Genomic DNA, 26,546 nt, shown 5'->3' on the forward strand with positions numbered 1-26,546 from the left:
AGCCAAGCTGCTCTTTATGCTGTACTATCGTGATTGAGACAGGTAGCTGCGTGCTCCGTGGCCTGTTAGTCACCTGGTAGCCAAACCTCAATGCATAACCTGTTTTACTGTCTATTTTCTTCCAAATGGGATCATATAAAAAAAAAAAAAGAAAAAGGCTGCAAACAAGAGAGCGAGACCATTCACACATTCGGAAAACATTTCCGAAGGTAATGAGTGAAATGAGAAGTAGGGGCAGTTTTTCATAGACTTCAGTACAGTCTGACTTGTTTTGCAACCGTTGTCATCAAAGAGAATGCAGGTTAGCTTAGCTTAGCACACAAGCTCTATGCTCTTTTCTGGGTTTGAATGTATGACTCAACCTTAAATCATATGAGCTTTTGTCCCTTGGACTCTCCAAGTCACCAGAAAATCTTACACTTGCACCACTTTATCTTAAATTCATTTCAGTTTTTGACAACTATTGCGAATATATTTGAATGTGAATGATCCGGGGGGCTTGCACCATGAACACAGCAGGTTGTAATCTCTAATCTGCAGTCAGTTTCACAGTCTGCACTCTTTAGGGAGTATTGTGGCGCCTCTTGGAAAGTGAAAATAAAAAAAACTCCCACCCTAATTCAGATCAAATTAAGTTATAGCTTTGTATCTCCTGCGATCTTGCTGGTAGATTGTATTCATGGAAACTGCGTTATGTGGCACGGCGGTGAAGTCATTAAGAAGCTTACAGACGTTCTGGCAGATTAGGTTTTTCTCTTCTAATCCTGCAGATTACCACTGCACAAGCCTTCTGTCCGAGAGTGCTTCGTTGTTGCGCACAGTTTCTTCACATTGATCATTTTTTGCTGCATCTAAATCACTGAACTGCGTAGACTAAGACGGACACAAGCAGGAGCAGAAGGTCAAAGTGCAGAAACTACGTAGCTGCAGGCGGAACCAAGCTTTCCAAAACGTAGACGAAGCCAGGATTTAGGGATGCATTCTGAGCAGGATTTACTGAAACGAAGCATGGATTTTTATAAGTATTACATCATGGATATTTATTTTTGCTTCGACAGATTGTAGTTGACAGGAATTGTTCATAACAACTGAAAACGCACAACTAGGTGGAAGATTAACTCGACAAAGACGATCATCACCTTCGGAGACTAATGCAGACGATGTCCCTCACACTTTGTGGTGAAATGGAGACAGAGCCATGTTATGAAGAACATAAAGACCTCGCAGCGGCACCTACAGGGCCTGAGGTAAAAGAGGCCATTTCTCCATTACCCCATTTCTCCCACACCGAGCTGGCCCATGAGCCACAAGAGGAAAGCAAGAAGTTGGAGAGTGAAGAGAAGATTGAAACACAAAGCGGCGTAGGAGCAAATGAAAGCACTGAAATCAAAAGCACTTCAAATCCAGAGAAAGGAGACGGCCAGGCAGGATGCAAAGAACAGAGAAAACTGAAAAAAACAAACAGCTGGAAAATGGTACGATTTCAAGACCCATCGGAAGATGACGGCTTGGTGGAGAGGGACAGTTCAGCAGAGAGTCTTTTCCCAGAATATGCTATAGAAGAGTGGACTTCTTCAACGTTTGAGGAACTGTTCACTGCAGAAGACTGGCAGGATATCACAGGTGAGGCTACGTCAGTCAACTGCACATCCACGACACACGCTTCAGCTGTGGTAGGTAATCTGGCTAAATATGAACATAACTGACTTACATATCAAGGCCTTTTCATTTACTCATGGACATCTTTAATTTAAATACATTTAATTTTGATTTACAGAAACAAACGATTGTGAGCTCAAACTTGATGTGTCTATAGCTTTTTCCTGACACGTTTTCCAACAAGCAGATTAACCTTACTTCTTCCTGCTTGACCTTTTCCCTTCTCATGCAGAGGACCGGCTGTTGAGGAAGAAGGTCCTGGACTCTGTGGCCCTGCAGACTCCGTGTCCCACCTGGGGCCAGGAGGTCACTGTGAAGATGCAGTCTGTTCTGGAGGACCGTACTGTCGTGGAGAAAGACTCCAAGCTGGTCTTTGTTATTGGAGAAGGAGATGTGACCCAGGTGAAAATTTTGAATCCTTTGGGTGACATTAACAGGGTAAACCTCATGGTTCATTAGTGGCCAACAGGGATGCTGAAAATAGGTAAACAAGACTGCGTTTACCCGCTGAAAGACAAAATACAGCTAAGACAAAAGTAATGTCCAGTTTTTCATAAACTCAGGCATTGAAACATGAATCCATGTGTCAAATTTCATGAAAATAAACAAGTGTTGAGATATTTGACTCAAAACCAAAAATGTTAAATCCATGGTGGATTAAGTGGAAAAGTGAAGGGCTCGCCAAAGTTTTTTTATCTTCAAACAAATGTCATGGCGGTCCATCTTGTAATTGTTGAATGGTTCAGTCTGGACCACAGTGAAGAACCAACAGACCAACATTGCCATCATTTGAGTCATGTGCCACATGCTTGAGACTTGGGACTTCCATTCAACAGTTGTAAATCAAAGGAATCAATCACAGTGCTTATGCGCATTTTGCGTGGTGACATTAATGACAGAGGAAATTGCAGACGCTTTAGCTTTGCTGAATAGCACATTGTGTTTTTGACACCTGTAGGCCCTGGAGGAGTGTGTCATATCCATGCAGAAGGGTGAGATCACATTACTGCTGGCAGATTCACAGTATGCTTATGGACTTTTGGGAAGGTAAGAACTGCCAATTAATATTGCCTGAAATTCAGAATCAAGAACACGTTGTAAAAGAAATGAGACCTGGCCAGTTCTATCTTCAGCATAATCTTAGCAAGTGAGCGCAGGACTATCGTACCTGTTGCTGTGGGGGCAGCCTGGTTATCCAGGGGTAACAGGGTTAATGAACCATAAAGAGGAGCAGATGGCTTCCTCCTGACACCATTCAAAGGGAGCCTATCAGTGGTTTGTTTGCAACACACCAACCTATGGGAGGACAATGCTCACGTTACCACCAATGGCTTAGGTTTATAACTTTTACACCACTAAAGTGCCAGTATAAACACAGCAGAGATTAGTGTGCCGTGGACAAAAACCTGTTGTTTACAGTTGTAAAGTTTACCTTAGATAAGTTGAACACATGAGAAAGAGACATTAATGTACCACGGTGTTTTAATGAGATTTTGTATGAAATCAAACTGAATGAAAATACATTGAAAATATTTTAGGAGAAACACCACTTGAGGTAATAATGGAGGCCAGAGTTAATCGAAAATGTGCAATTAAATTTTTCCGTACGTTGCTTATTTTGAAGCAAACGCTAGGCATGGCCGTAACATACTGGCATATTAAGTTATTTCATCAACAACAAAATTGTGACGATTAATGTAATTCTAAGCCTGTGGTTATTTAGGCCCACACCCATCAGAACAAACTCAACATTATTAGATAATTCCAGACACTCACTATAGATCCATTTGTGCTCTGTGAGTGGACGGCAGTCCTCCAATTGATATAAAAAGCTTGACCGACCCAAAATTAAAGCATTTTCCTGCATTTCTGAGTGTACGGGCTGCACAGTTGTATCAAAATTGACCATTCAGCTACACGGAGGACACAGTGTATCCATTAACAGAGTAGGTGTACAGGAGAGTAATGCATCAAAACACTGCTGACAACATAATGTTCAGATGCAGTGAAAATTGTGTTGTGAAAGCATGTTTTGTTTTTTTCAGTGTGTACTTAACTGTTTCAGTCCCATCTGTGTGCTGTGTGTCCGGTGCACATTATTTTAATACAGAGCTCTATGTTGGCGAATGATGGGCTGTGAGTTGTGTAAGGTGTGAGTGAGGAGTCTGAAGTGTTGTCTGGAGTCTCGCCCTCTGCCGTGTTTGGAGCAGGAGGCAGAGCAAACAGGGGGAGGCAATAGGAGGTTAGTTAATGATTGTTTTGATGCAGCTGATTAGGGTTGTGTGCTGTGGAGTCTAATTTTCCGTGGCAAAATGTAGACAATCAGCACTTTTTGCCAGCTCTGTCAACTTGATTCACTCACTGAATCTCCTGATTTGTCAATGAATTTTAATGATTTTTTTGCATGATTTGGTACGAAAACCTAGAAATTCCGAACCATGTTACGAACTCTACGAAAGGTACAGCTACTCCAGCAGCAGCTCTGTCTATTGGTCAAACAGCTCAGCCAGTGATGGACCACTCACAGTTTCAAAATAATACTCTTTTATTTCAAGGAAAATGATTCCTTTAAATCCTCTCATCCGAGTTAATCTTCCACCTAGTTGTGTGTGTGCAGTTGTTATGAACAATTTCTGTCAACTACAATCTGTCGAACACAACATACATTGAATATGACGCCAGATTAAATAGAGAGAGAGACTGGAACTTTTATTTGTTGGTGGAACTTGTTGGCCTTTTTAATTGTACATTGATCATTGTAATGTGCTTTGGCAACCACAAGATGACAAAGACAATGTCCACGAATGAGACTCACTGATGGCGAAGAGAATCCAAAATACAATGTCCTCCTATGAGGATGCAGGATCTCAGGAGATTAAAGCCAAATTAGATTACCTTAAAGACTGAAAAAGCCAGCGGGGCTCTGTCAAGCGACACATTCACCTAGAAGTTTATCTATAACTCGCTCATTCAACATGTCAAAGCAGTGAAATATTCTTTTTTTTTTTTTTTATATGATGTCTTGTGTGCTGGGCTTTTTTTGGAGGCTCTTGACATGATAAGCAGATACTTCAGGAAATTACTGACATAAATAACACGCAAGGTCCCTCTAAATTTGAGATGTTTCCAGTCTTTTGCTAAACTAAGATAAGTGGTAAAAATAGACCAGCAGCAAGCAGACAAACATCAGTAGTATGAATTTTCTCATCACACTGATGGGCGAGATGTACTGTATATCGCAGAGTGTCCTCCTGTTTTTATATCGACACTGAACTCTGACAGCTTCATTAATATTAATGGCTTGTTGGTCTGGATAAACACATCTGCTGAACATGTCTGTTAAGGTCTGTAGCAGGAGGCCTCAAATAAAGGAAATATTTGAGCATACAAGCTCACAGGAACAGTAATCACAAGAAGGGACAGACATTATGTTTCAGACCGGATTTGACAGGCTCAGCATGTCTGTGCTGTAAAATGACAGACACACAATGAGGGAGAATCTAATTAGCCTCTCTCTTTTCTGGCAGATGCATTGATTTAGCTCTGTCAGTCGCCTGTTGCAAACAGTGTTGCTAAGAGTGCTTCACGGTTATTTACCAGAACGGAAGGTAAAGCCAGTCAGGCGCGGATTCAGCACAGCACAGTGATGTGGTCTGTACAGTAACTGGGTGTGTGAGTGATGGGCTGGCTGCACCACCGATATTGATGTGATGATGATAACGAAAGCAGTGGAAGTATTTACCCGATTGATTACAACCGACAGGATGGCTGGGACTGAATTAAGTGGAAGAAACAGTGACATTTTTCCTGTGAGACAGAAAAGCCCTGCGCTTTGGAGACAAAGACGTTACGCAATGCACTCGTCTCGTCAAGGAGCAGCAGCATGCGTCAGGACTATCCTCCGCTGAGACTTACTGCTTTGTCAGGGACGTGCGCTGCATCCCCTCAGTCAGCGGGTCATTATCATGGAAAAGTGGAAGCTAACATCAGTTGATCTCTGGACAGGCGCAGCTCTAACACTCAACCCTCCGGGGGCCAGAGGGAGTCAGCCTCATCGGCACTGCCCAGCTCCAGAGTCAACATTAAATGCCACTGGCACCTACTTTATTTATACCTAAATAAAACTATAATTACAAACAAAATGAAAGACCACAGTAGCCTGCAGTGCTGCCATTATATACCGCCTATACATGTATTTCTATGAATGAGGTGCCGTACAACACATAAAAAAAAAAAAAGTCCCCAGTGTGAAATGGTGAGGTAACTTGGAAGACAGAACATTTATTCTTTGCACAACTGAGAGCTTCCTCAGTGCCACAAGTAGACCAAATTAGACCCCTGGGACATGTCATACTCAAATTAATTGTTTAATCCAAGTCCACATGGACAATGTCAGGGAGTTAATCATTCAAATGTTGCATCAATGTGCCATAATATTGAAGTTCACAAAACTTTGTACAACAAGGAATGTACACAAAAATAATCTAAAGAGACAATGTAGGTTGTAAAATGGCCTCGGACTATTTGAAAAGCACAAACAGCAGACATTTTCAGTAAAATGAACAACAAGGACTTGATAATAAACAAGCATCAGGTCCAAGAAAGCAAAGATCAGGTTTGCACAATCACTTTCTAAAATATCTTAACGGTGTTGAAATACCAGTATTCTGCAATAATTGTATAAGAAAACACCAGTCAATAATGTCATGTAAATGTGAAAAATCATGATTTAACATCTGAATTTAGTTGTCTACCAAAAATATGCTCACAGTATGGTTTGTGGTTTTAATTTGGGAACTGCATCAAAATGAACAAAATAAGAAATGATCCCCCCCGATGCAAGCTTACATTTTGTAAATGTGGTGAAATGAGCCTGCATCATCTGAAGATTGAAGACATCTAGATAATAAAACCTAGTATTTTACTATTAGCCTGGATAAAAGAAACTCATGTCTTTTTGAGCACTGAGCTTGTATTATGAGAAACTTACTTTAGTGGCAGCATATCCAGAGAACAATAAGGGAGTATCCTCTGCAGATGAACATTGATTATAAATCACTAGCAGTGACTGTGAAGCACAGCACACATAATCACATACTAAACAAATAACCCTTAATGGAATAGAGGAAACACTGTGGCGACACACCAGATGACTATCGCTGTCAGTTTCAGAGGGGTGAAAAACAAACAAGTCCTGCTCCAAGAGGAGAATTAGGATTTCTCTCTCTTTGACCCTGAGGGAGCTTTGATGAAATCTGACACGCTGATCTGGCTTTAGAGTGGCAGGATGGAGCGTGCTGAGTGACGCTTCGGCTCTTGGGAAGTACAGTAGCATTTACTGTGATGATTAATAGTTATTGCGTCATATTCATCAGCTGTGCAGTTTCATGTCCTCTTATGGCTTTTCCTTGCTGTCAGTCTGCCACAGTGCAAATGTAAAGTGGCTTATGTATGTGTAGGCGTAGATGCTTTCTTGGCTTTGTGATATAATGTATGGATGTTTGAAGATACTGATAAAATACAATATTACAGACTTTTTCTGGGACAGATTTTAGCCCTTTTTAGCACGCCAGTGCTAAAAAGGGCTAAATAAAGACACAACCTCTCTGGTTTTCCGGCATTAGCGTTAAATTTCTAAAACCGAAGCGGCTGGATTTTTAGGTGATAATGAGCTAAAATGTCTAAGAATCAAAATTTTGACTGATTGGTATCAACTGACTAACCACCATACTGACATCCCTAAACACGGCTGCTTCCACAAATCCATACTGACTTCAGTTTTTTTGAAAGCCATTACATCAGGCAGTGTTTTCATCCACACTGGATCGTCATTAGGTCAGGGTTTATTGAGCAGGTAATAGTTTTAACCCGCACAACATACAGCTTCTATTGAATCTTCTTGTTAAATAAAACATGGGATTGTCGCTAGAGAGCAGGCATCATGTTTGCTAAATGAAATCAAATATTTAGTCTGCACTTACAGATAACATGCGAAACAACATCTTGGGAATGCGTTCAAGGGGAATCTTTGTTGACATTTTGAAAGAAGTTGGCGAGTGCAGAAGCTTTTCCGTTGTAGCCTCTGAGGCACACCCATATCCAGCGGGGAACGCAGCTGAAAAAGGCAACAGTGACATTTCTCGGAGCTGAGAGGAACATAGGCTGAGCTTCCCAGAGAAAAGTGGAAACATGAGAAGGTGTCAAGCCCACACGCAATACAGTCAAGTGTGATGATGACTGAGGATTTATGCAGGAGTATCCACTGCTGACAGATATAATAAATGTCAGTGATTTATTTGGTCTCTGTCCTCTTCCTTACAGCGACAACAGAAAGAAACACGTCTGGTGTAACATAAAACAAAATATATGGCATATCGCACAACAGTTTGTGCGTTTCTTCCTCTCGCAAGCCAGTCTCTCCTCTTATCACACAATGTAGCATGACAAAGCCAAGAACTGGCGATTTTGCTTTTCATTGCATCAGGCACTTGTAAGTAGACAGGTAGAATGACTCACTCACCACAGAGTCTTGCTGGTGTTTGTCACATTTATTCACACCAGCCCTCCTCCCTCACGTACGAGTCTCCAGAGTCGTACGCATGTTGTCCAGTCAGAAAAACTTTGAGGTGGAGTTTCTCTCTGTGCTGAAGGTAGTGTGAATCACTCCTTTGGGCCACCTGGTTCAAATGAATAATGTGACCTTTCAGACATTCCTCTGTGGAAAAACACAACAATGAATCTGAGCTATTCTTCTCCAAAATCACTTTCTTCTCAGTGCAAAATTAATCCAGTAATAACAACGCTAGTATTAATGTCACAGTCCCTTCTTTTACTGTTTGTGATTAAAAGGAAGGCTTATTGAAACAATTGAAGTCTTGGCCGTGTCGTCACGTGACCAAAACAAGTTTGACTGTAGCGTTTGGTCCCTGTGAGTCTCTTTCCAAGCACAGATACAGCAGGCTGACGAGAAGCCACACCCAGACTTGGCGCTGCGCGAGCAGATCAGGCCGTGCGTACAGCTGGGGCACGCTCCAGATAAGATCTGTTAGTTAAAGAGCAGCATTCACTCTTATGTTTGCCACAGCCACCTTTACATTATATTCATAATTTAGCTACAAAAGAAAGATATATAGTAAACATATTAAACAGTTCAGACTAGTTGTAGTTTTACTAGATGTTGGGTTGCTTCGACATCGCAGCAGTATTTTACCTCTCAAACCAGTTTCTGAACTGTGCATGTCCCTCATCTAATCTCCTTTGATGTTTACCTTTTTCCCCCTTCTGCAAGCTGGCTTATCTCTCTCATCAACACAGCTTTGGTTGTAATATAGCACTGCCCTGGCTTATATCTACTTCTGTTTTTCTTGAGTGTGGGCTTTTTAGTGGGACAGTAAAGCTCCCCCAACTGAAATTAGCTTTTACTGAATTTTAGCTAAATAGTGTATTTGCACTGCAGATAATATTTGGTGGAGTAAAGTTGGCTTTGCCTTATATCAATTCCACAGTGGTCAGAGCTTTGTCAGTCTTTTTTTTCCTTGTGCAATACCAACACCGCAGGCGTCTTTCCTGCTGTCCTCGCTGTTGGTGATGTCAACCAGAGGTGGTACAATAGGTCGTCACACAAGGGACAATTTGAGTGTGTAAAACAATTAAAACCCACAATATCCTCAATGTACAAAACGTTCACATAAGAGCTCTTACCACACAATTACTGAGCACAGCAGACAAGAGCAAACAGGATATTGTTCGACACAATGCAAACCATTTCCTATATCCAGTGTGACTGACATGGCAACAAAACCTAAAAAGAACAATAAGAAACCACGGCAGCAAGTTTTACCTTCAGCTCTAACAGGTATATTTCCCCCATGTTTTACAGCTGATGGGCTTTCAGAATATTTAGCATTTAGCAACATTTAGCAATATGTTTCTTATGTAATTAAATTTTTCAATCTTATTAAATGTATAATAAACACCCCTTGTCTTGTGCCCACCACTTGGCACACCCACTGCGGAAATCATGGCTTTACATCATGAATTTTTTCCAGCTCATTTTTGTTCTATATTTATCAAGCGCCATTTATCAAACCTGTCAAAAGTTTTCAAAACTGTAAACAAATTGAATTTCGAAATACATCGCTTATCTTTCAGGTTCCATACAGGTGGAGCTTCTGACATGTTACCCTCCTATGCTGGTGTAAAAACATGCTACCTGCACTGGAGCCCTGTCATGCCTCGTTGGTATTATCTCTTGTCCTCTGAGCTGCTAGCTGCGCTGTGTTGTATAACCACAATGTTGCTACAGAGTCTGTTTTACAGAGTGAGGCGTGCGAGAGGCAGAAACACACGTGAAATGGTACTTAGATTATTTCAACCACTGGCACCTTTCCTACCTATGCCAACTATCCTTTTTAAATCACCCACACCTGCTGTGCAAAACACACAGTCAGGGAGAGAGAGAGAGAGAGAATAGAGGGCCGTGACAAAGAAGAGCTGGTTACACAGAGCTGGTACAAATGTAACCAAATGTGCTCCTGTTTACAGCAAATGCACTTTGTGTTGTGTCTGACTTGAAATCATGCCATTTTAAATTAAACTATTTCAGCTCTGCAAACCAACAATTTGATCATTTATAACATTGTGACCTCAAGCAGGCTGTTTGTCAGACAGTCACACAGCATCTGGAGTCCACAAAGCTTCCATTCACAGATTTCACAACTTTCAGACACCGGCAATTTAACAGTCATGCCAACGTCAGGCAGGGTTTGGCCAGACATTTTATATTTCATACAACTAGTTCAGTCAGTTTTCATATGTGCAGTCAATGCAGCAAATGAAAGATAAAACTCGTTGCTGTCATTATCACAATTTAATAATTTATTACACTACCTATCGCCCTGCAGCAGCCCACAGTAATATTCACCTCGCCTTCAAATGTGATTGTTTATGTTGCAATCAGAAGTTTGTTTTGAGCGTACGTTGGCCTCTCCTTACCTGGATTATGTCCCCATCGCTTTGTATTCATAGCTGATTTTCATTCACTTTTACAACTGCTCAAACACACACAGGCACTTTATCTGGTATGTTTAACACCCAGGATCAGCCCCACTCTTCATTTGTGGCTGAGAGAGGGAACTTTTTTTTTTTTTTTTTTTTTTTTTTATAATTTCACACATCTTAAACTACAAGGAGTACAACTTTCCCAGGTTGGAACCTCAGATGCACTGATTGGTGAGAGAGTTGCCAGGCAACTTGTAAGGCCACTTAATAAATTTTACTCATTTGTAACCTCAGTAGCATGGAGGCATATTGGCCAGTGGGATGCCAGTCTGTGACTCCCCCACACTGACACACAGTGCACACACATACGGTGTGTTGCAGGTTTGTATCGACAGGCTAAGACACTACACGTATCTTGCACGCACATTGACTTGATGCTTGTGAGTCTGTCGAGCTGTGTCATGCTGAGGCAATGAGTGGATGTGAGGTGAAAGGAGCCCAGAGGAAGGAGACGTGAAGCCGAGTGACGAGTGGCACTGGTGTCTTTTTATGCATCTGTTTATGTGTGTGCGTGTGTGTGTGTTTGTGTGTGTCTTTTATGGGAGGGGGGCTTGTGGGGGGTTGAATTGTACCGTCACTGAGGACGTGGAGGGTGACTCACCCCTCTGAGACGTCAGTACGCCGTCATCAGCAGTCTATCACAGACACACGCTGTGTGTGCACACACACCCAGAGACTTTCAAAATATCCTTCTCAGATGTAATGACTGGCTGCAGACTCCCACTGACATCCCCACTACGAAATCAAAATCAGATGTGCCATGTTTAGGATTTAGGGATTAACAAAGTAGAGCTCAGATGTTTGATAGCACTGATGGGATTAGTTGGACTGTGGCAAGGATTTGTATTGTTGCTGCAGATGGCCACATACAAAACACCTCATGTATTAAAACACACACACACAAATCAGCTTGCCAACGTGAGCAATGATAGATTAAATTTTATTGTAAATAGGCTCTCTGTGTTTTCTCTCCAAACTCACTATGACCTATGCCAATGGCCCCGGATTTGGTCAAGTAAAGTCAAGGCCCCCCTCTTAAAAAATGTATCTGTTTGACTCATGATTGATGCTCCAGATCTTAGAAACAAACTAAAAGATAGCGCTAATAGCTCTGCTACATTTGCTTTGCTCAGGCAGCTGCTCCTCTGTGACAACCTGACTAATAAGTCAGGAGTTCAGTGAGCTGCTATTGATTCACAGGCAGCTCAGAGAGGCAGAGCTGGCTGCTGCTGCTGAAAGGAAGCCTGATCTTTATTTGGTTAGGTTACAGACTCACACTCGCTGAGGCAGTCATACGTCTCCTGGACAGCTATGTGGCAAGAGGGTGACAGTGAATGATAATAATGTTTTTGGTATACATGCACGCGTGCGCGCACACACACACACACACACACACACAGACTCACTCTCTACACTAATGGTGCACCACAGGATGCGTAATGTATATACCCAATCATGTTTCTTATCTTAACATTGACCAAATAGCTCTTTCTTAGTTTATTTATTTATTTAGTTAGTTGTTCTTGAGGATTCATAATTATTTCCACAAATGCAGCAGTTAAAATACAGAGGCAGAACAAGTTCGTAACCATTAAAACCAGGAAAGAGAGAAAGAAACCTTAAAGAGACAGAAAACCAAATTACCTTTTATTTAAATGCTTTTTCAGCAAAGTTATATTCCTGAAATTGTGACGTTGTCCTTGTGGAAATGATCTGGTTCTGCCACATGCATGTGTGACAGGTTGGACTTCGAAAGCAAATTAATTCCAGATCAGTATCTCTCAGTAGCTCACCAGCGTTAATGTCTTAACCACAGCGAGAGACAAACAGCAACCATGTAGAGCAGCAATTTTGCTACCCATATTTTCTGACTAACACTCTTAGGTACTGTAGAGAATAAATCCCTGGATTGTTCCTCTAAACAGGAAGTCAAATACACTCTTTATTCAGTATTCAATATTCAGGGATTTGTGTGTCCACTGAAGTAGGCAGGCATTTATGCGAAATATAATAGTAATAGAAGAGGAGGACTTCCATCTTTCAAAGAGCTGGATTTTTGGCTCCTAACTCAAAATTTGTTGTAAAAAGCTGTAAAAAGAAAGCTTTGAAGTTCAGAGGTGAAATCCAAAACTGGCAGAGATTTGGTTTATATAATCAGTAGACATAATGACTGTGTAAAAAAAGAGTTGAGCTGTCATTGCAGTTAACTTCTGCTTCACATTTACCACTCTGGAAATCCACTGAAACTAAACCTCGCACCCTGGGGTTGCATGAGGAATTGCTTCTTGTCTTGACCGCAGCATGCACGCCTCAGTGGCGTCTGTTTGCTCATATTGATTGATTATAAATTTAGGCTAGGTCCTGGGATAAGATGCTGTCTGCAGATAACTGTGAGGTTGATGTACTAGATAATGATCCCTGGTGATATATTTCTGTGTAAGACAGATTGTTCTCTCATCCACCCTAACACAGACCAAAACCTTTGAACTTTCTTTGTGAGAAATTATTCATGCGGATGCTGCCACACATCAGACCTTAAACCTGTAAGAGATTTCAGATTGTTGCATAAGCTAGAAACTAAAACATGTCTGCTTACCTGTGAGTCAAAGTAAAGGTGTTATTTTGTTTAAAGACTTTGAACTTCTCTCGTTCCCTCACTCACTCAGATGAGAAGTGAAGCTGATAGGATTTTATTTATTTGATTTTATTTTGGTATTTATTGTTGGCTGTGTGCAGTGTTGTGTTAGGATTTGTTTATTCAAGCTCCATCAATTGGCAGGAGGGTAATTTTTTTTGTACTGAAATCTTAAGAAACAACGAGGAACTCTCTTTAGCTCATTGTTTAGGCTCATAATTTACAGGTGGATCGTGGGGTTGACGTTCATCGTTTTCATTAAGCCCTTTCTGCAAACCATCCAAGTAAAGACTGCAAATTGTCAAAGACATTTAAGAGTTGTTGATGAAATGTCTCTTATATACTAGTCTGGAGACATAGGTAGTTTTTGAGACCAAACCTGAGCTAAAATCTGGGGGAATTTTAGACGCAGAAACTTTTCAACTTTTCGAGCCTTCATTTAGAGTGAAAGAAAAAAAAAACTTCATTAATTTGAGTGGGACCAGTCTGGCAGCACAGCAAAGGTCCCCAAAGTGTTTGTATAGTATGCTCTTCTTAAACAAAAAAAAAAAAAAAAAAATACAGTCAAGCACACTTCTGTATTTAAACACTGTTTGTTTCCTGTGTTTTTGATGAGGACATACAGTAACAACAGTGAGGCCATCTGAGCTGAAACACAAATTGGATGGGATTTAACCAGCAGTAGCACTGTTGTATGGATCAATGTTTTGATAAGCAGATCTTTGAATTTATTTATCAGAGACATAATCGCACAAAAACAGGGATGGCCTATTAAACAGTCCTGTTGACGTTTTCATGCTAATCTAATGCTAAAATGCTAAAATGTCTACAAAGTCTATTTGTTCTGTTTGAAAGGCCCTCAAATGTGGTGCTGGCACTCAGTCTTTCTACTGCAGATAACTACTGTAAGTACTGTGTGTTTAGAGCTGGTTTAATAAAGCTGAGTAACTGAATGATCCTCACGAGTTGCTCTGAAATGACCAGGCAACTGCACATCCGTGCTCTTTAAAAGCTACTCTTTAGTCAAGGTCAACTTCTTCTGTACATACAAGTTCTTTATTATGTTCGTTATTATGACATGTGAGTTCTTCTGTACATACAAGATACACAGAGGAATCGAAATTCCATTTGCTCTTTTGTCCTCTACAGTGTTACATAGAGCCCAGGAAAATAAGGTGGAGAATATACAAGGGCAGAGAAAAATACTTAAAAAGAGTACAAAATGAATTTAAAAAATCTAGACTGTACAGTAATGTATAAACAACATACCAAAGTAGCCAGAAGTATTGACATTTGGGATATAAACAATGCTATGCAGGGAGCGAAAAGGGAATGTGCAATTTGTGCATATTATATGCGTAGTATTATCTGTACATAAAGACCTCATTGAGCTCAGATGACTGTTTGGAGAAACAGCTGTGTCCACTGCAAGAGCAGCAGTTCTTATAAAGTGGCTGGTGCCAGCATGTGTGTGGTACGGGCTACCCAGCAGGTAGCCTGAGGCTGAGACTGGGTTCATTTTAACAGGATAAGGAAATCTGCACTAGATTATATGGAGACTTTTGAGAAGCTCAACAGCCAGGATATCGACAGCGGCTTCGACTGCACGTTGATTGGCTGGTCGCTACGGGATGAAATAAAATCAAATAGGAGAGGAGAGCGCATGTTGAGGAAGCAACTGAAAGGCTTCTGGCACTATTAAGGCACTGTTAGTTTCTGGCTTTCCAGCTGTAATAGGAGGCTGTTTTGCAGCAAATTAACTAGCATGGCAGCAGGCGAGGAAAAACAGCTGTGACGTCTCACCAGTGCCGGGATTAAAGCTAAGCTCCTTTGCATGGCTGTATTGGTGCCGTGTGTCCATCCAAGAGTCAAAACAGACACAACCCTGAACGACGGTGGCAGTTCATCTGTTTTCACCATTGTAAAAAATAAACAACCTCGTAAATCCTCCCGGATTTTGTATTATCATGCAAGCTCCACATCATATTTATTGGGGTGTATTGGTGTACTGTCTGGACTGGTTACCATAGAAATCGGTGTGAGGTACATTGGTGGCCTTTCGATCATTTAGTATGGAGCACATGACGTCAAAGTGACCACTGTTTTCCCTCTGAGGGAGTTTTTCCTTTCATTCAGAGCAGTGTGAGGTCTGCATGACAGATAACAGGATGAGTCAGCGGCACTATCATACACCTTAATGAGGAAGCATATAATGAATGCACAACTCTCCATGACACAAGAGAGAAAAGCTCATTCTCCTTATCACAACATGCATAGGAACAGAAAGGAGAGGAAACATTCCTCTCTCTCTCTGTCAGAGTCACACAGCCATGTCACGCAAACGTCACACAATAAAACGACGGGCCGATGAGATGTTGTTGTAGGTCAAACCTTTTAATATGTTAATTAAAAAAAAATCATGTCTCGTGTTACATTTCAGCCAAATTTGTCTGATGGCGGGAAACATATTTACCAAAGGAGTGACATTGCCTTCTATAGCCTGAGAAAATTGACACAGAAATACTGAAGTACAAGGAAAATATGGACTCATATATACAGGCAGTGGTAAGATGACTTGAAGGCGCGACAGCTGTTATCGGAAAGTTTTTGAAAATCTCTTTTGTTGAGAGTTAGTGGAGAAGTTTCATACAGATGTCAATCCTGATTAACTTCACAGGGATTTTTTTTATGCAAATTCTACAAAAGAAAAAAATCGAATGAGTGACTGAACTACAGCGATAGTTCACCGGGAGATTTTTTTTTATTCAGACAGTGTTTAGCTGACCAGTGGTTTCCTCCCATTTCCCATCTTTGTACCAAGCTAAGCCAACTTGTGGCGTCGTATATCGTGTTTTGTCAGGGGAGTGGTATCAATCGACCAAATGTTCAGCAAGAAGTGTTTTTCTCAAAATGTCAAACTTCGCCCATTAGTCAGCCGCTGGCTGCTCTGTGCTGCTTTGACAACTTAAATTTAGGAGCATGAACATTACCGAACATGTCAGACTGAACAATGAAGTGAAATGAAATGCCATTACAGTTTATTAGAGCAAAGTATAAGTAAATGAATGAATGAAAGACAAAATGAATAAATTATCACCTTTAAATAAAGAGATCCAAAGAGAAGAGCAGGATAGCTGAGCAAACAAAATGTTTGCACTCTGACAATTCATACATCGTATAATTGTACTGATTCTTTTTTTCCCCCCAATACGCTAGTTCTTATGGAAGCAAGCACAAACATGAAAGTTTGACGGCCTTGAGTCCAGCGTGGCACCTGGACCTGTCTCTGTCTCTCACTCCTGTCAGAGCTGTAGCCTCAGCAAATGTCTTCTATCTTTGACCCTCAACTCTCCTCAGGCTAATTCCTGCTGCTGCAGCCCAAACAACCTCTCTCTGTGTCTTCTCACTGACCTTTACTCTGGTCAGGGTCAGGTGACAACCAGCAGTGTAATTTTTTCTGGTTTGACACGAAGTGAAAATTAAAGTGTTTTTCAACTAAACCTCGAGAAAGACTCAGCCTAACACCGAAGTAGAACTGAATCTGAATGTGTATTACAATTACCACAGTGTCCTTCTCTGCAGTTTATCTGTCTGTGTTGTGACGTGGTCGGTCTGTTCACCACTTTGGTTCAGGTCCTGGTTGGCATTTTCAGGTTCAATCTTCTGCCTCTCACATTTTTTATGAAGGGTTTCTTTTCTGCAGCTCTTAAGATTAAGATAGCCCATTATTGAACCCACCAAGCAGGAAAATTGATGGATTTGCACAGACAGACAGTATAAAAAAAAAAAAAAAACTGCAAAAAAAAAAAGAAAAAACTGCAAAAAAAAAAAAAAAAGCAGAAAGAAAAGAATGATGTAAAGAAGATAAAGCAGAACCTACTAATGACTTTATACGTTATCGGAGTAGTTTGTTAATGAAAGCGTATTGGAACAAACAGGCATTTGAGTTGGTTTGATGTTGCATTGCTGAAGCTTCACATTATATTTAATATATAACCTCATAATACCTATAAATAATACCAGTCCCATCATCCTCTGCTGTACTTTGTGAATATTCAGCACTAACTAGCAAATGTTACCATCCTAACAGACCAAATTCAAACATGGACAATTTCTAAATGTTAGCATTTAGTTAACGTTCATAAAGAGCCAACATTAACGTCACATCTTTCACACCTCGGGGTGCAGTCAGCAGAAACATCTATGGCATCTTTCTAGTTATTTGTCAGAGAGCTGCTGTCATCACCGCCAGCTTCACCTCACTAATATCCATCACCTTACTACAGCAGAAAGCATGCTCAAGGTGCTGCAGAGCTGTTGACTGTATACTTTCAAGTTCACGGAGGAAAACACGTCAAACCTGTGACACCGTGTTTACAGGCAGCGCATGCATCGTGTTAGTAGAGCAGCACCGTGCGCGTCTCAATCAGACAGCCAGGCAGCGTTCAGGCCCTGGTGAGCAATTCCTGGGATAATGTGTGTAAAACACAGGAAAATGGATGAGAAGCAAAGTAATGCGCTTCACATTTATGTTGTACAATGCAAGTAAAAGGTGAAGTGTTACAAAAACAAATTAAGACACAAGATACAAGCTATTGAGGAACTCACTGAACTTATTTCATACCATTCAAGATTTTAAGATGAATGTGTTTATTACCGTAGCAAAAGCGAAATCCCCCATTTTCTTCTGTAGAGCAGCAAAGAGAGGCTGGAGGCAGCAGGCAGGGAAGCCCTGGGCTAAAGTTGCAGGTTTAGGTTTCACTTGGATCTTTAAGGGATCTCATCCCGCTGACCAGTCCCTACTTCCTGTTTGCACTAATAAGACCCTGGGGGCTCATTGGCTGAGTGCAGTGCAGCAGCACGCTGGTGCCCTGCTAATCACCAGTGACCCACATGACACAGTAAACCTTATAGATCTGTCAGCACGCTGTGTTCTCAGATTACAGTCGGCACCTTGCCAGTCACGCCGATTTTGTTTCTTAGGGTGCCAATAACGGCCACTCAATCTCACCCCCTCCCAGCATTTCTCTGTGTTTTAGACGTCGTACACATTTTCATTTTTTGCTAAATGCATTAGCCGCTGAGTTTGAAATGACATCAAATTTCAAATGTCACCTGTTGAGCTCTGTATGTGAAAGACCTCCGTTTGTCAGATAGCGAGTAGTCAATCCGTGCATGTGTGTATGAGAGCAACATTTCAGAGGCTTAACTACTTTATTTGAGAGTATCTGTTATCGTAACTCATCAGTCTAACCTATAGATGTAAAAAATTATCACTTTTTGTTTGGTAGTTAAATCTGTCTACATCTCTTTTAGACTTATTCCAGAATTTTCCACAACATTCAAGTAGGGAATATAGTGCTGTAAAGAATGAGTTTTTATTTTGTCTTCTAGTGTCGGAAACTATGCAGTGGGATCTTTCATGAGATGAAAATACATACACACATTGACCACGTAAATACAGATGATGGAAGAATTCGGAGTGTTCACAATAGGTAACGCTCAGACATGTAGTCGGGATGTAGTCCAAGTTCACTTGGAGTAGCACACAGCATGGCATTTGCTATTTGTTTGTTGCAACTATAGTTTAAATGACCCAGAAATATTGAAGCATATTTTGAAATTAGCTTCAGCTCTATCCATTAAAATTGTATTTCTACACTGTTGTGTTGCGGCTTTTACTTAAGTTGAGTCTGCAGTCACGGCAGGTATCAGTATTTGGGACACTAACACTAACAATACACAGTGACACAACAAACAATAATATCAAGGCAGTGCTGCTTACAGTGCAAATAACCCACATTTCTTATGCTGCTGTGTCTGTGCTGAATCTGGTTTAGTAAAAACATTTCCAAAAGAACAGTTTGTGCAGATTTGTGTACTTTTATTTGATCTTTTAGCAGTGCCTTCAGAGCTGAAGTCACAGAAGTCCATTAATCTTGAACCAGACACTAGTAGGACACCGTATGCAGGACACTGTGTGCATCATTGTTACTCACTGCACACCATTGCGTAATTTCCAGTCTTCGGTATATTGTGTGATATTTTGAGATTAGACCAGAGGAAAGAGAGTGAGAACAAGAACTCACGTTACAGTTAGTTCACTCGCTGTGCGAACTGTGAATGAATCCTTTGGACATGGTGTCACATGCTTGCTCAGTAGTAAAATGCCTGGAATTAACAAGAAGCAAAGCGCCACTCTGATGGTCAAATGAGAGCCTCTTTGAGAGCCTGAAGTTAGCTTTGCTCACGCCATGTGGTGTGTGGTGTTCATAAATGAATAAACTGTTTTCATCTCTTACAAAGCTTTGCTGACAAGTCTCTGATTCTCATAAACATGCTGCATTTATGCAAAAACAGGCCAAGAGGAGTAAATGCTGCTGTTGGAAAAGTTCAGACTGACTTCTTAAGGGCACGCATCTACTCATTCACATCCTGCAGCGATAACATCTCTGAACACTGCTTCTTCCAGTTCGTAGCTCAGGGATCCGGCTCAGGTTTCTGAGGAATCGGCCCAGCTGCTGGTTTCACACTCCTGTGACAGTGGACGAGGTCTCTAGAGAAGAGAGGTGAAAGGGTAATTTGATCCCACCTACTGACACAGCCTCGCAGTGGCTGGGATACAACTAAATCTGTTTGACAGACATATATTCTGTCACTGACGGAAGTTTGAATAATACATAACCTGAGACTACTCCCAGAACGATCACTTTGCAGCCAACAATCAGTGGGTGAGGACTGTGGAGAAACTATATTTAACTGACTAATTTCCAGACCTTTATGAAACTGTCAGGATCTTTCAAAAAGATGAAGAATAATTTTCATTTGGTGGCTCATTAAAATGTTGTTATAGTACACAACTAGTATTACAGTATATGTATATTAGAGCATTTAACATAGTGTGTTTTTAATGTGTTTTTTTTTTTTTTTTTTCAGTCATTTTTGTTAGAATCTATGTCACAATTAACTTTTGCAGAAATAAACATGTCCTACTTTCATTCACTCTCACACACCTCGGCCTCCACAGAGTAACTGATAACAGACCATTGTGTGCTATGTGGTCAAGATCCACATGATTGAAAACCAAATTAACTTTCCTTCTGAGTGACTCTTGAGTAAGATAAGCCACCAACGGTTCCCCGGCTCATACCACTCTCATACCCGTCTCAAATTCTTGTCTGCTTAAATGAGCCTGAGTCACTCAGACATCTTTAAACATGTTGCTTTCAAGGTATACGAGCTGCTGGATGCAGTGAAATTTAATCTATGCTGAGAGCAGCTGTCACAGCTCATAAAAAAAGATATATTGTTCAATAATGAGTCAATTTTAACCGCATTGTGTGATATCACAGTTTTTTACATTTATATTCCAAATGCTGTTTTCCTGAGCAATGTGTTTGCATTTGACACGAACCTGGGACAAAATACCCGTGGCAGGGTCACACAAAACACAAAACCTCAAGTGTTCATCGGTGCTCTAGGATAAAATGTTTCTGTTAGTCATGGAAGTTGTCTTGAAAACATTCATTTATATATATATTTATATAAATAAATTAACAACATGAATACAAATAAAATATATATACATCAAAAAATGTGCCGCATGAGGATGAGCAATAGTTTGACTCTGTGTCTAACAATGTTTTTTGGCAGCAACAGATCATATTGTTGAGTTGATCAAAGCAAAGTTTGTTGTCTAAAGTGAATCCAAGATCCGACAGCAGCACTCATTATCTCTGTTGCGTTTACTCTCAATGGGCAACCATGGAGAAAAAGGCACAAACATAAAACGTTTGATTTGTCATGAGAGTCAATTATTTGATTTTATTTTATCATAACAAATGGTGAAACTAATGGTAAGTTTTGCTTATCACACTGTAAAGTCCTTCTGGTGTCCCACAAAACCACCAGTGCTCATGGGGAGGAAAATCAAAATGTGATTACTTGATTTTGGACATTAAACTATTTTATTTTTCTTATAAATCCAGTGTACCAGCGACAGCACTGTATTTTGAACACAACTGTCAAATAACATGGAAGAGCTTTGGGTTCATGTGCAGGATATTGACTTGCTTGTTTCTGCTCTTCTTGAAGCTGACACTGATCACTTGAAAACAGATTGATTTCCTGATTGATTTAAACAGCCTTTAAAAGATCAGCGTGTTCTTTGGGGGACATCTGGAGTGACTTTTAGATAAAGTGCTCATAGGCTCTTTTACTGCTTGCCCCATAATGATATTGATTATGTCTGCCTGTTTTTGTGTTTCTGTATTTGCAGAGGGCCTGATATTCCAGCCTGGGCTCCTTTACTCTACCAGCTCCAGCTGCTGGACATTAGAGAGAAACCAGACCCATTAACTCTGCCCATTGCAGACCGCATCCGCATCGGCAACCAGAAACGAGAGCGAGGAAACTTTCATTTTCAGAGAGAAGAGTACAGCATGGCGGCCAAAGCCTATTGTATGGCTCTGGATGTTCTAACAACACGCAGCCAAGGTAACCCAGTATGCAAACCTGAATTTTTTTCATAGAAAATATTCCCGTGGTCTACTCTACTGCTCTACTGGAAATGTGTCATACTAGTTGATATGAGCATTCTCTTCCCAGGAAAAGGAGCAAATGGAAGTACAGCACAGACCAAAGTGTGGGCACGCAGACACATTTTCGCACCAGTCACAGCCCAAAATGACCTCACAGCTCAGTGCACCCCTCCAGTCTGCCGTCACACTAATCACACCATCATGATGCAGAGCAACATCCATTACAGCCGAGGGCCACGATAAATGTTTTTTGCTTTATTCTTTTGCATAATCAAAGCTAATGAAATTTCATATAATTTCCACCTTCTTAATCACTTTAATCATTGACGAGGCAGGGTGGGCCCAAGAGGAAAATGTAACTGAACAAGTCCGTGGAGAGAAAATCATGAACTGTTTCAAAATCTATCAATGATGTTGGACTGAAGAGAGGAGTTTATCAGAGCATCGCGATCGAGTAATTAGTGGATGAGGAGACGACCGGGGAAAAAAAATTTGAATAATTAGGAAAGAGAGACATCAGCTTATGAACTCCTTTTAAGTCATTTTGGACCTATCAGATTTAATTTACAAATACAATTCATGCCATGAGGGGATTATAAATTACTGAAATCATTAAAATAGGAATAACATGCAACTGAATTTCAACTTTAATGGAAGTTAATGAATAAAATTGAAAAGGGAAAAGAAAGGGAGAAAGAAAAAAGAAAGAAATATCAATCAGTCAATGAATCAATCAACACAGCTTCTGCTCACTGGCTTTGTCAAGGCGATGGAATCAGTAAGAGATCTGTAAATCTGGAACTCAAAGCTGCACCAATAAATATAAAAAAAAAAAAGAAAAAAAAAAAAAAGCCAAGTCATGTGTTTGGTTCAGCGGTTGGTTTGGTTCATCATTTCCAGCTGCAGCAACAATGCTCAAAATCACAACTTACACTATCTCAAGGCACTTGGCCGAATAAAGTCAAGGCCTTCCAGTCTTTTACAGGAGTGTCAGACTGGTCATGAGTTGTGATAAAGTTACTGTACACAACCTGCCAGCGCCAAATGACAGTCAGACATGTTAGTGAACAGCTGGTGGTCACAGTGGAGCCTGTTTTGTCCCCTGGAAACTGTAGGAGACCAAAGTCACAGCTAAAAGGACAGTGGGTGGGGAGATGTAGGAGACCTCGAATGAAATTAGGTGGCCAAGAACCCGATTTGACAACTTTTTGTTTAAAGAAATATATATATAAAATACAAATATATAAAAATCGCTCAACAAAATTTTAAAGAGTTTAACTTGGGTCAATATCCTGAGCAGTATTAGCTTTTGGAACTCAACCATAAATCAGAGAGGTCTGGTAAAAATAAGACATGCACCCATTCAGATGTCTTTGAACTTCTGGTATTTACTACCCATAATGCTCAGGGCCAAGGATAAAAGAGCTCCTTACCTGGACCAACACAGTCTTAAAATCAACATGTATGGATCTGATGATGAAACCATTCGGTTGATACAGCAGGGACAGATATACAATCCTCCGCTAAATATAAAAACACAAGACCGAGTCTAACAAGGAAGCCAGATGGAATTTATCCTCAAAAGCCTGAAAACTATTTTATTTAAAGATAGATAGACCTTTGTGTTGAAATATCTGCAGTCTGTGCGTCTCTGCCTCTGTATAGGTGGTAACAGTGGTGGTGCGTTGGTGGCAGAGGAGGAAGAGGTGCAGGACTACAGGGTGAAGTGTTTGAACAATCTGTCCGCCACTCATCTGAAACTGGAGCAGTATGACGAGGCACTGGACACCAGCCGCGGCGTTCTGGCCCTCGAGCCCAACAACGTTAAGGCCCTTTACAGAACGGGAAAGGTGAGAGCCCATCCTGTGGTCTAATTACCTAGAGACAACATGGAGCATCTCATTTGTTCTTTATCATCTCATAACTGATAACTGCAGGGTGAGTTCCTGGAAGGAATCAGAATTTGTTTAATATGAGATTATATAAAAAAAAAAAAAAAAAATAGTAGCTACATTATTGTTGTCTGTTTTCTGCCTGTTTTGATTTATGGGTCCACCAACAGTGCTCACAGTGAAGGGTTTCTAATCTCTTTCAGCTCCTCTCGGACAAAGGTGAATACAAAGAGGCGATGGACGTGCTAAAAAAGGCCTTGAAACAGGAGCCAGCCACCAAGGTGAGATGACCATTTCTCTTCCACATCAGCCTGTGAATCCCATCCATCCCTCATATACACAAAGGAAAGGTCAAACTAAAATTAGGCCGATTTCATTACTAGAGCCTCTGAATTTGTCCATCAATACAAATAAAGTAATGGCTGATTAAATTTGTTAGCGATACAAGGTTTAAAAGCAATATGTAGAATTTTACTAAGAAAACATTTATGGTATATATATGGAATAGATCGTACGCTAACTATATATCATACCACGATTATTTCAAATTTCATGATGATTTATGATGACATTTGATAGTTGTTGAGACATTTCACTTAAAACCTGAAACCAGAAAAGTCAGCAGGCTTCATTCTCTGAGGACCACGAATGTCTGCACAAAATTTCATGCCAGTCCACCCAACAGCATTTACCAAATTCTGGACCAATTGTTTGTAGAAGCACCAATTTATGCACTTATTTGGTTAACACTGTGTGCCTGATGCAGAATCGGACTCATCCCTGATCAGATTTCAACATTTAGCTTCAGTTTGAGTTCCGCCTCAACAGGCGCATAACCATCCACACCCTGATAAATTACAATTGCTGGTGTTGGAAACTTTGGTCACCACCTCGTCACCCTGAATGAAAACCTGTCTTGCATTCCAGTGTGAAAGGTTCAAATTTACAGAGAAAGTGTTCACAATTTAGCCCGGAGAAAACAGATCCTGGCGAACTGCTTTGTGTACTTCTGAGGGCTTGTTCTGTCTTGTTTTTTTTTGGTTTGTCTAATCTGCCAAATCCTCCACTGAGGATCTCGCAAACTGCACATCTGGCAGTCTACAGATGTGACCACACTGCTTAGAGTTGCGAAGCAAACCTGGTAAAAATAACACATGCATGAGCTGAATATTGTGACTGTAAAAATAGTAGAATGAAGACAGCCTTAGACTTAGCCAGCCAAAGTATAGACTTTACATACTGTGTAATCAGGCTAAATGATCAGAACACTTGTTCGCAACGAAAAATGGTTATTTGAATTCACAGTTTCTGAAGTTCTTCATGCTGGATTTGAATAAAAATCGATTTCTACCAGCTGCTCCCTACACACCCTGCTGTCAGAATGACAATAACCTGACCTATAGGGCACGCTGCCATAACATATGACTGGTCCCGTCCAGACAAAACTAAAATATCTGCTGCTTTGGTAATTACACCCTTGTCTCAGTGCTGAATAAAATTCTTTGCAGAAGCCCAATTTAGCTGCTCTGTGAGAAAGTTATTGTACAGCAGTCTGTCGATGTTCACAAAAGAAAAATGCAGCACAATGCAGTTAATAGCTGCTGATTGCTTTTCACGAGAATCTAATGATTTTAAGGAAGTATTATAAAAAGTCCTTGGAATGGAAGATAAATCTTTTGTAGGAAATCAAAAATGAACATCATCATTCTTTGGCTTCTTCTCGGCCTTCATCAGATTTTCTAAGGCCTTACATTTTAGACCTCTACTCTCATCTACTGGGAAGTTTAGGTATTGCATTTTTACCTGTTGAACATGCTGTAATATACTCCGCTTGTCACTGTTCAAGCTGGAGAAAAATGTTTCCTTACAAAGATATTTTTCTTTTCCCTTTTCTGTAGGCAATCCACGTCGAGCTGTCCAAACTCGTCAAAAGGCAATCAGGAGGCAAAGACGCCCAGCAATGGAAAGCCAAACCAGCAGAGGTGCTTGGAGAAGATATTGCACCTTTTCTCATTCCACCGAAGAAGAAACCATCCGTAAGTGAAATGAGGAATATCACCAGTACTGTCCCGCTCATAAAAAAACAGTCTGGATTTTCACTGTGACGTGTATCTTTGGTGTGGGGTTTTAGGGAATTTCCTGGAAGTTTATACTCGGAGCTCTGGTGGTGGCTTTGGGAAGCTTAGTGACATCGGTGATTCTGACTGCAAGACAATGAAGTCTTTTGCTGGGCTGGTTGCAATTTGCACATCACCACCATCTGAAGGGATGAAGTTTGGTCTCCAGTGAATATGCTGTGAGTTATGCAACACAGCAGCTCAACAGCCTAAAATGGTGTTTATGCGAGTTCCACCAGTTAGAAAATTGTTATGACTGAAAATGTGCGATGTTAATAAAATGAGAATAGTCCAGCATCAGAGATTTTTGCTGATTGATTCAACAGTTGCTTAAAGTCATCGTTCCTGTTATGTTTGCTTCGGAAACAGGATTGCATTTCTTTTTGTCATAAAGTATAGATCTTGGAACAGATATTCTAATAATAATAATAATAATAATAACAAAAAAAAAGATCTCTGGCACTTTTGTAAAATCTGAAATCAAACCACAAAGAGTAATTTTTGTAAATACGTAAGATTTTCAACAACAAATCTGTAAAATTTTGCTTCAAAAAGTAAATGTGTTCAAACTGCACTGTAATATATATATATATATATCTCTATCTTACATCGACACTTAAAATAAAAATGTTTCAAAAATGTT

General features: G+C 40.5%; 1 protein-coding gene across 1 annotated transcript; it reads left to right on the plus strand.

The window, feature by feature from the left end:
• The first annotated feature begins 745 nt into the window (after positions 1–745).
• Positions 746–26,504, plus strand: fkbp16 (FKBP prolyl isomerase 16). Its single transcript, XM_029523886.1, has 8 exons — positions 746–1,623; positions 1,892–2,061; positions 2,618–2,706; positions 21,633–21,850; positions 23,560–23,744; positions 23,990–24,067; positions 25,685–25,822; positions 25,918–26,504. Exons 1-8 carry the CDS (start codon positions 1,152–1,154, stop codon positions 26,002–26,004), a joined length of 1,437 nt encoding a protein of 478 aa, XP_029379746.1. The 5' UTR covers positions 746–1,151; the 3' UTR covers positions 26,005–26,504.
• Positions 26,505–26,546: the final 42 nt, after the last annotated feature.

The sequence above is a fragment of the Echeneis naucrates genome, chromosome 16 (genome assembly GCF_900963305.1).
Source record: "Echeneis naucrates chromosome 16, fEcheNa1.1, whole genome shotgun sequence".
Taxonomy (NCBI): Eukaryota; Metazoa; Chordata; class Actinopteri; order Carangiformes; family Echeneidae; genus Echeneis; species Echeneis naucrates.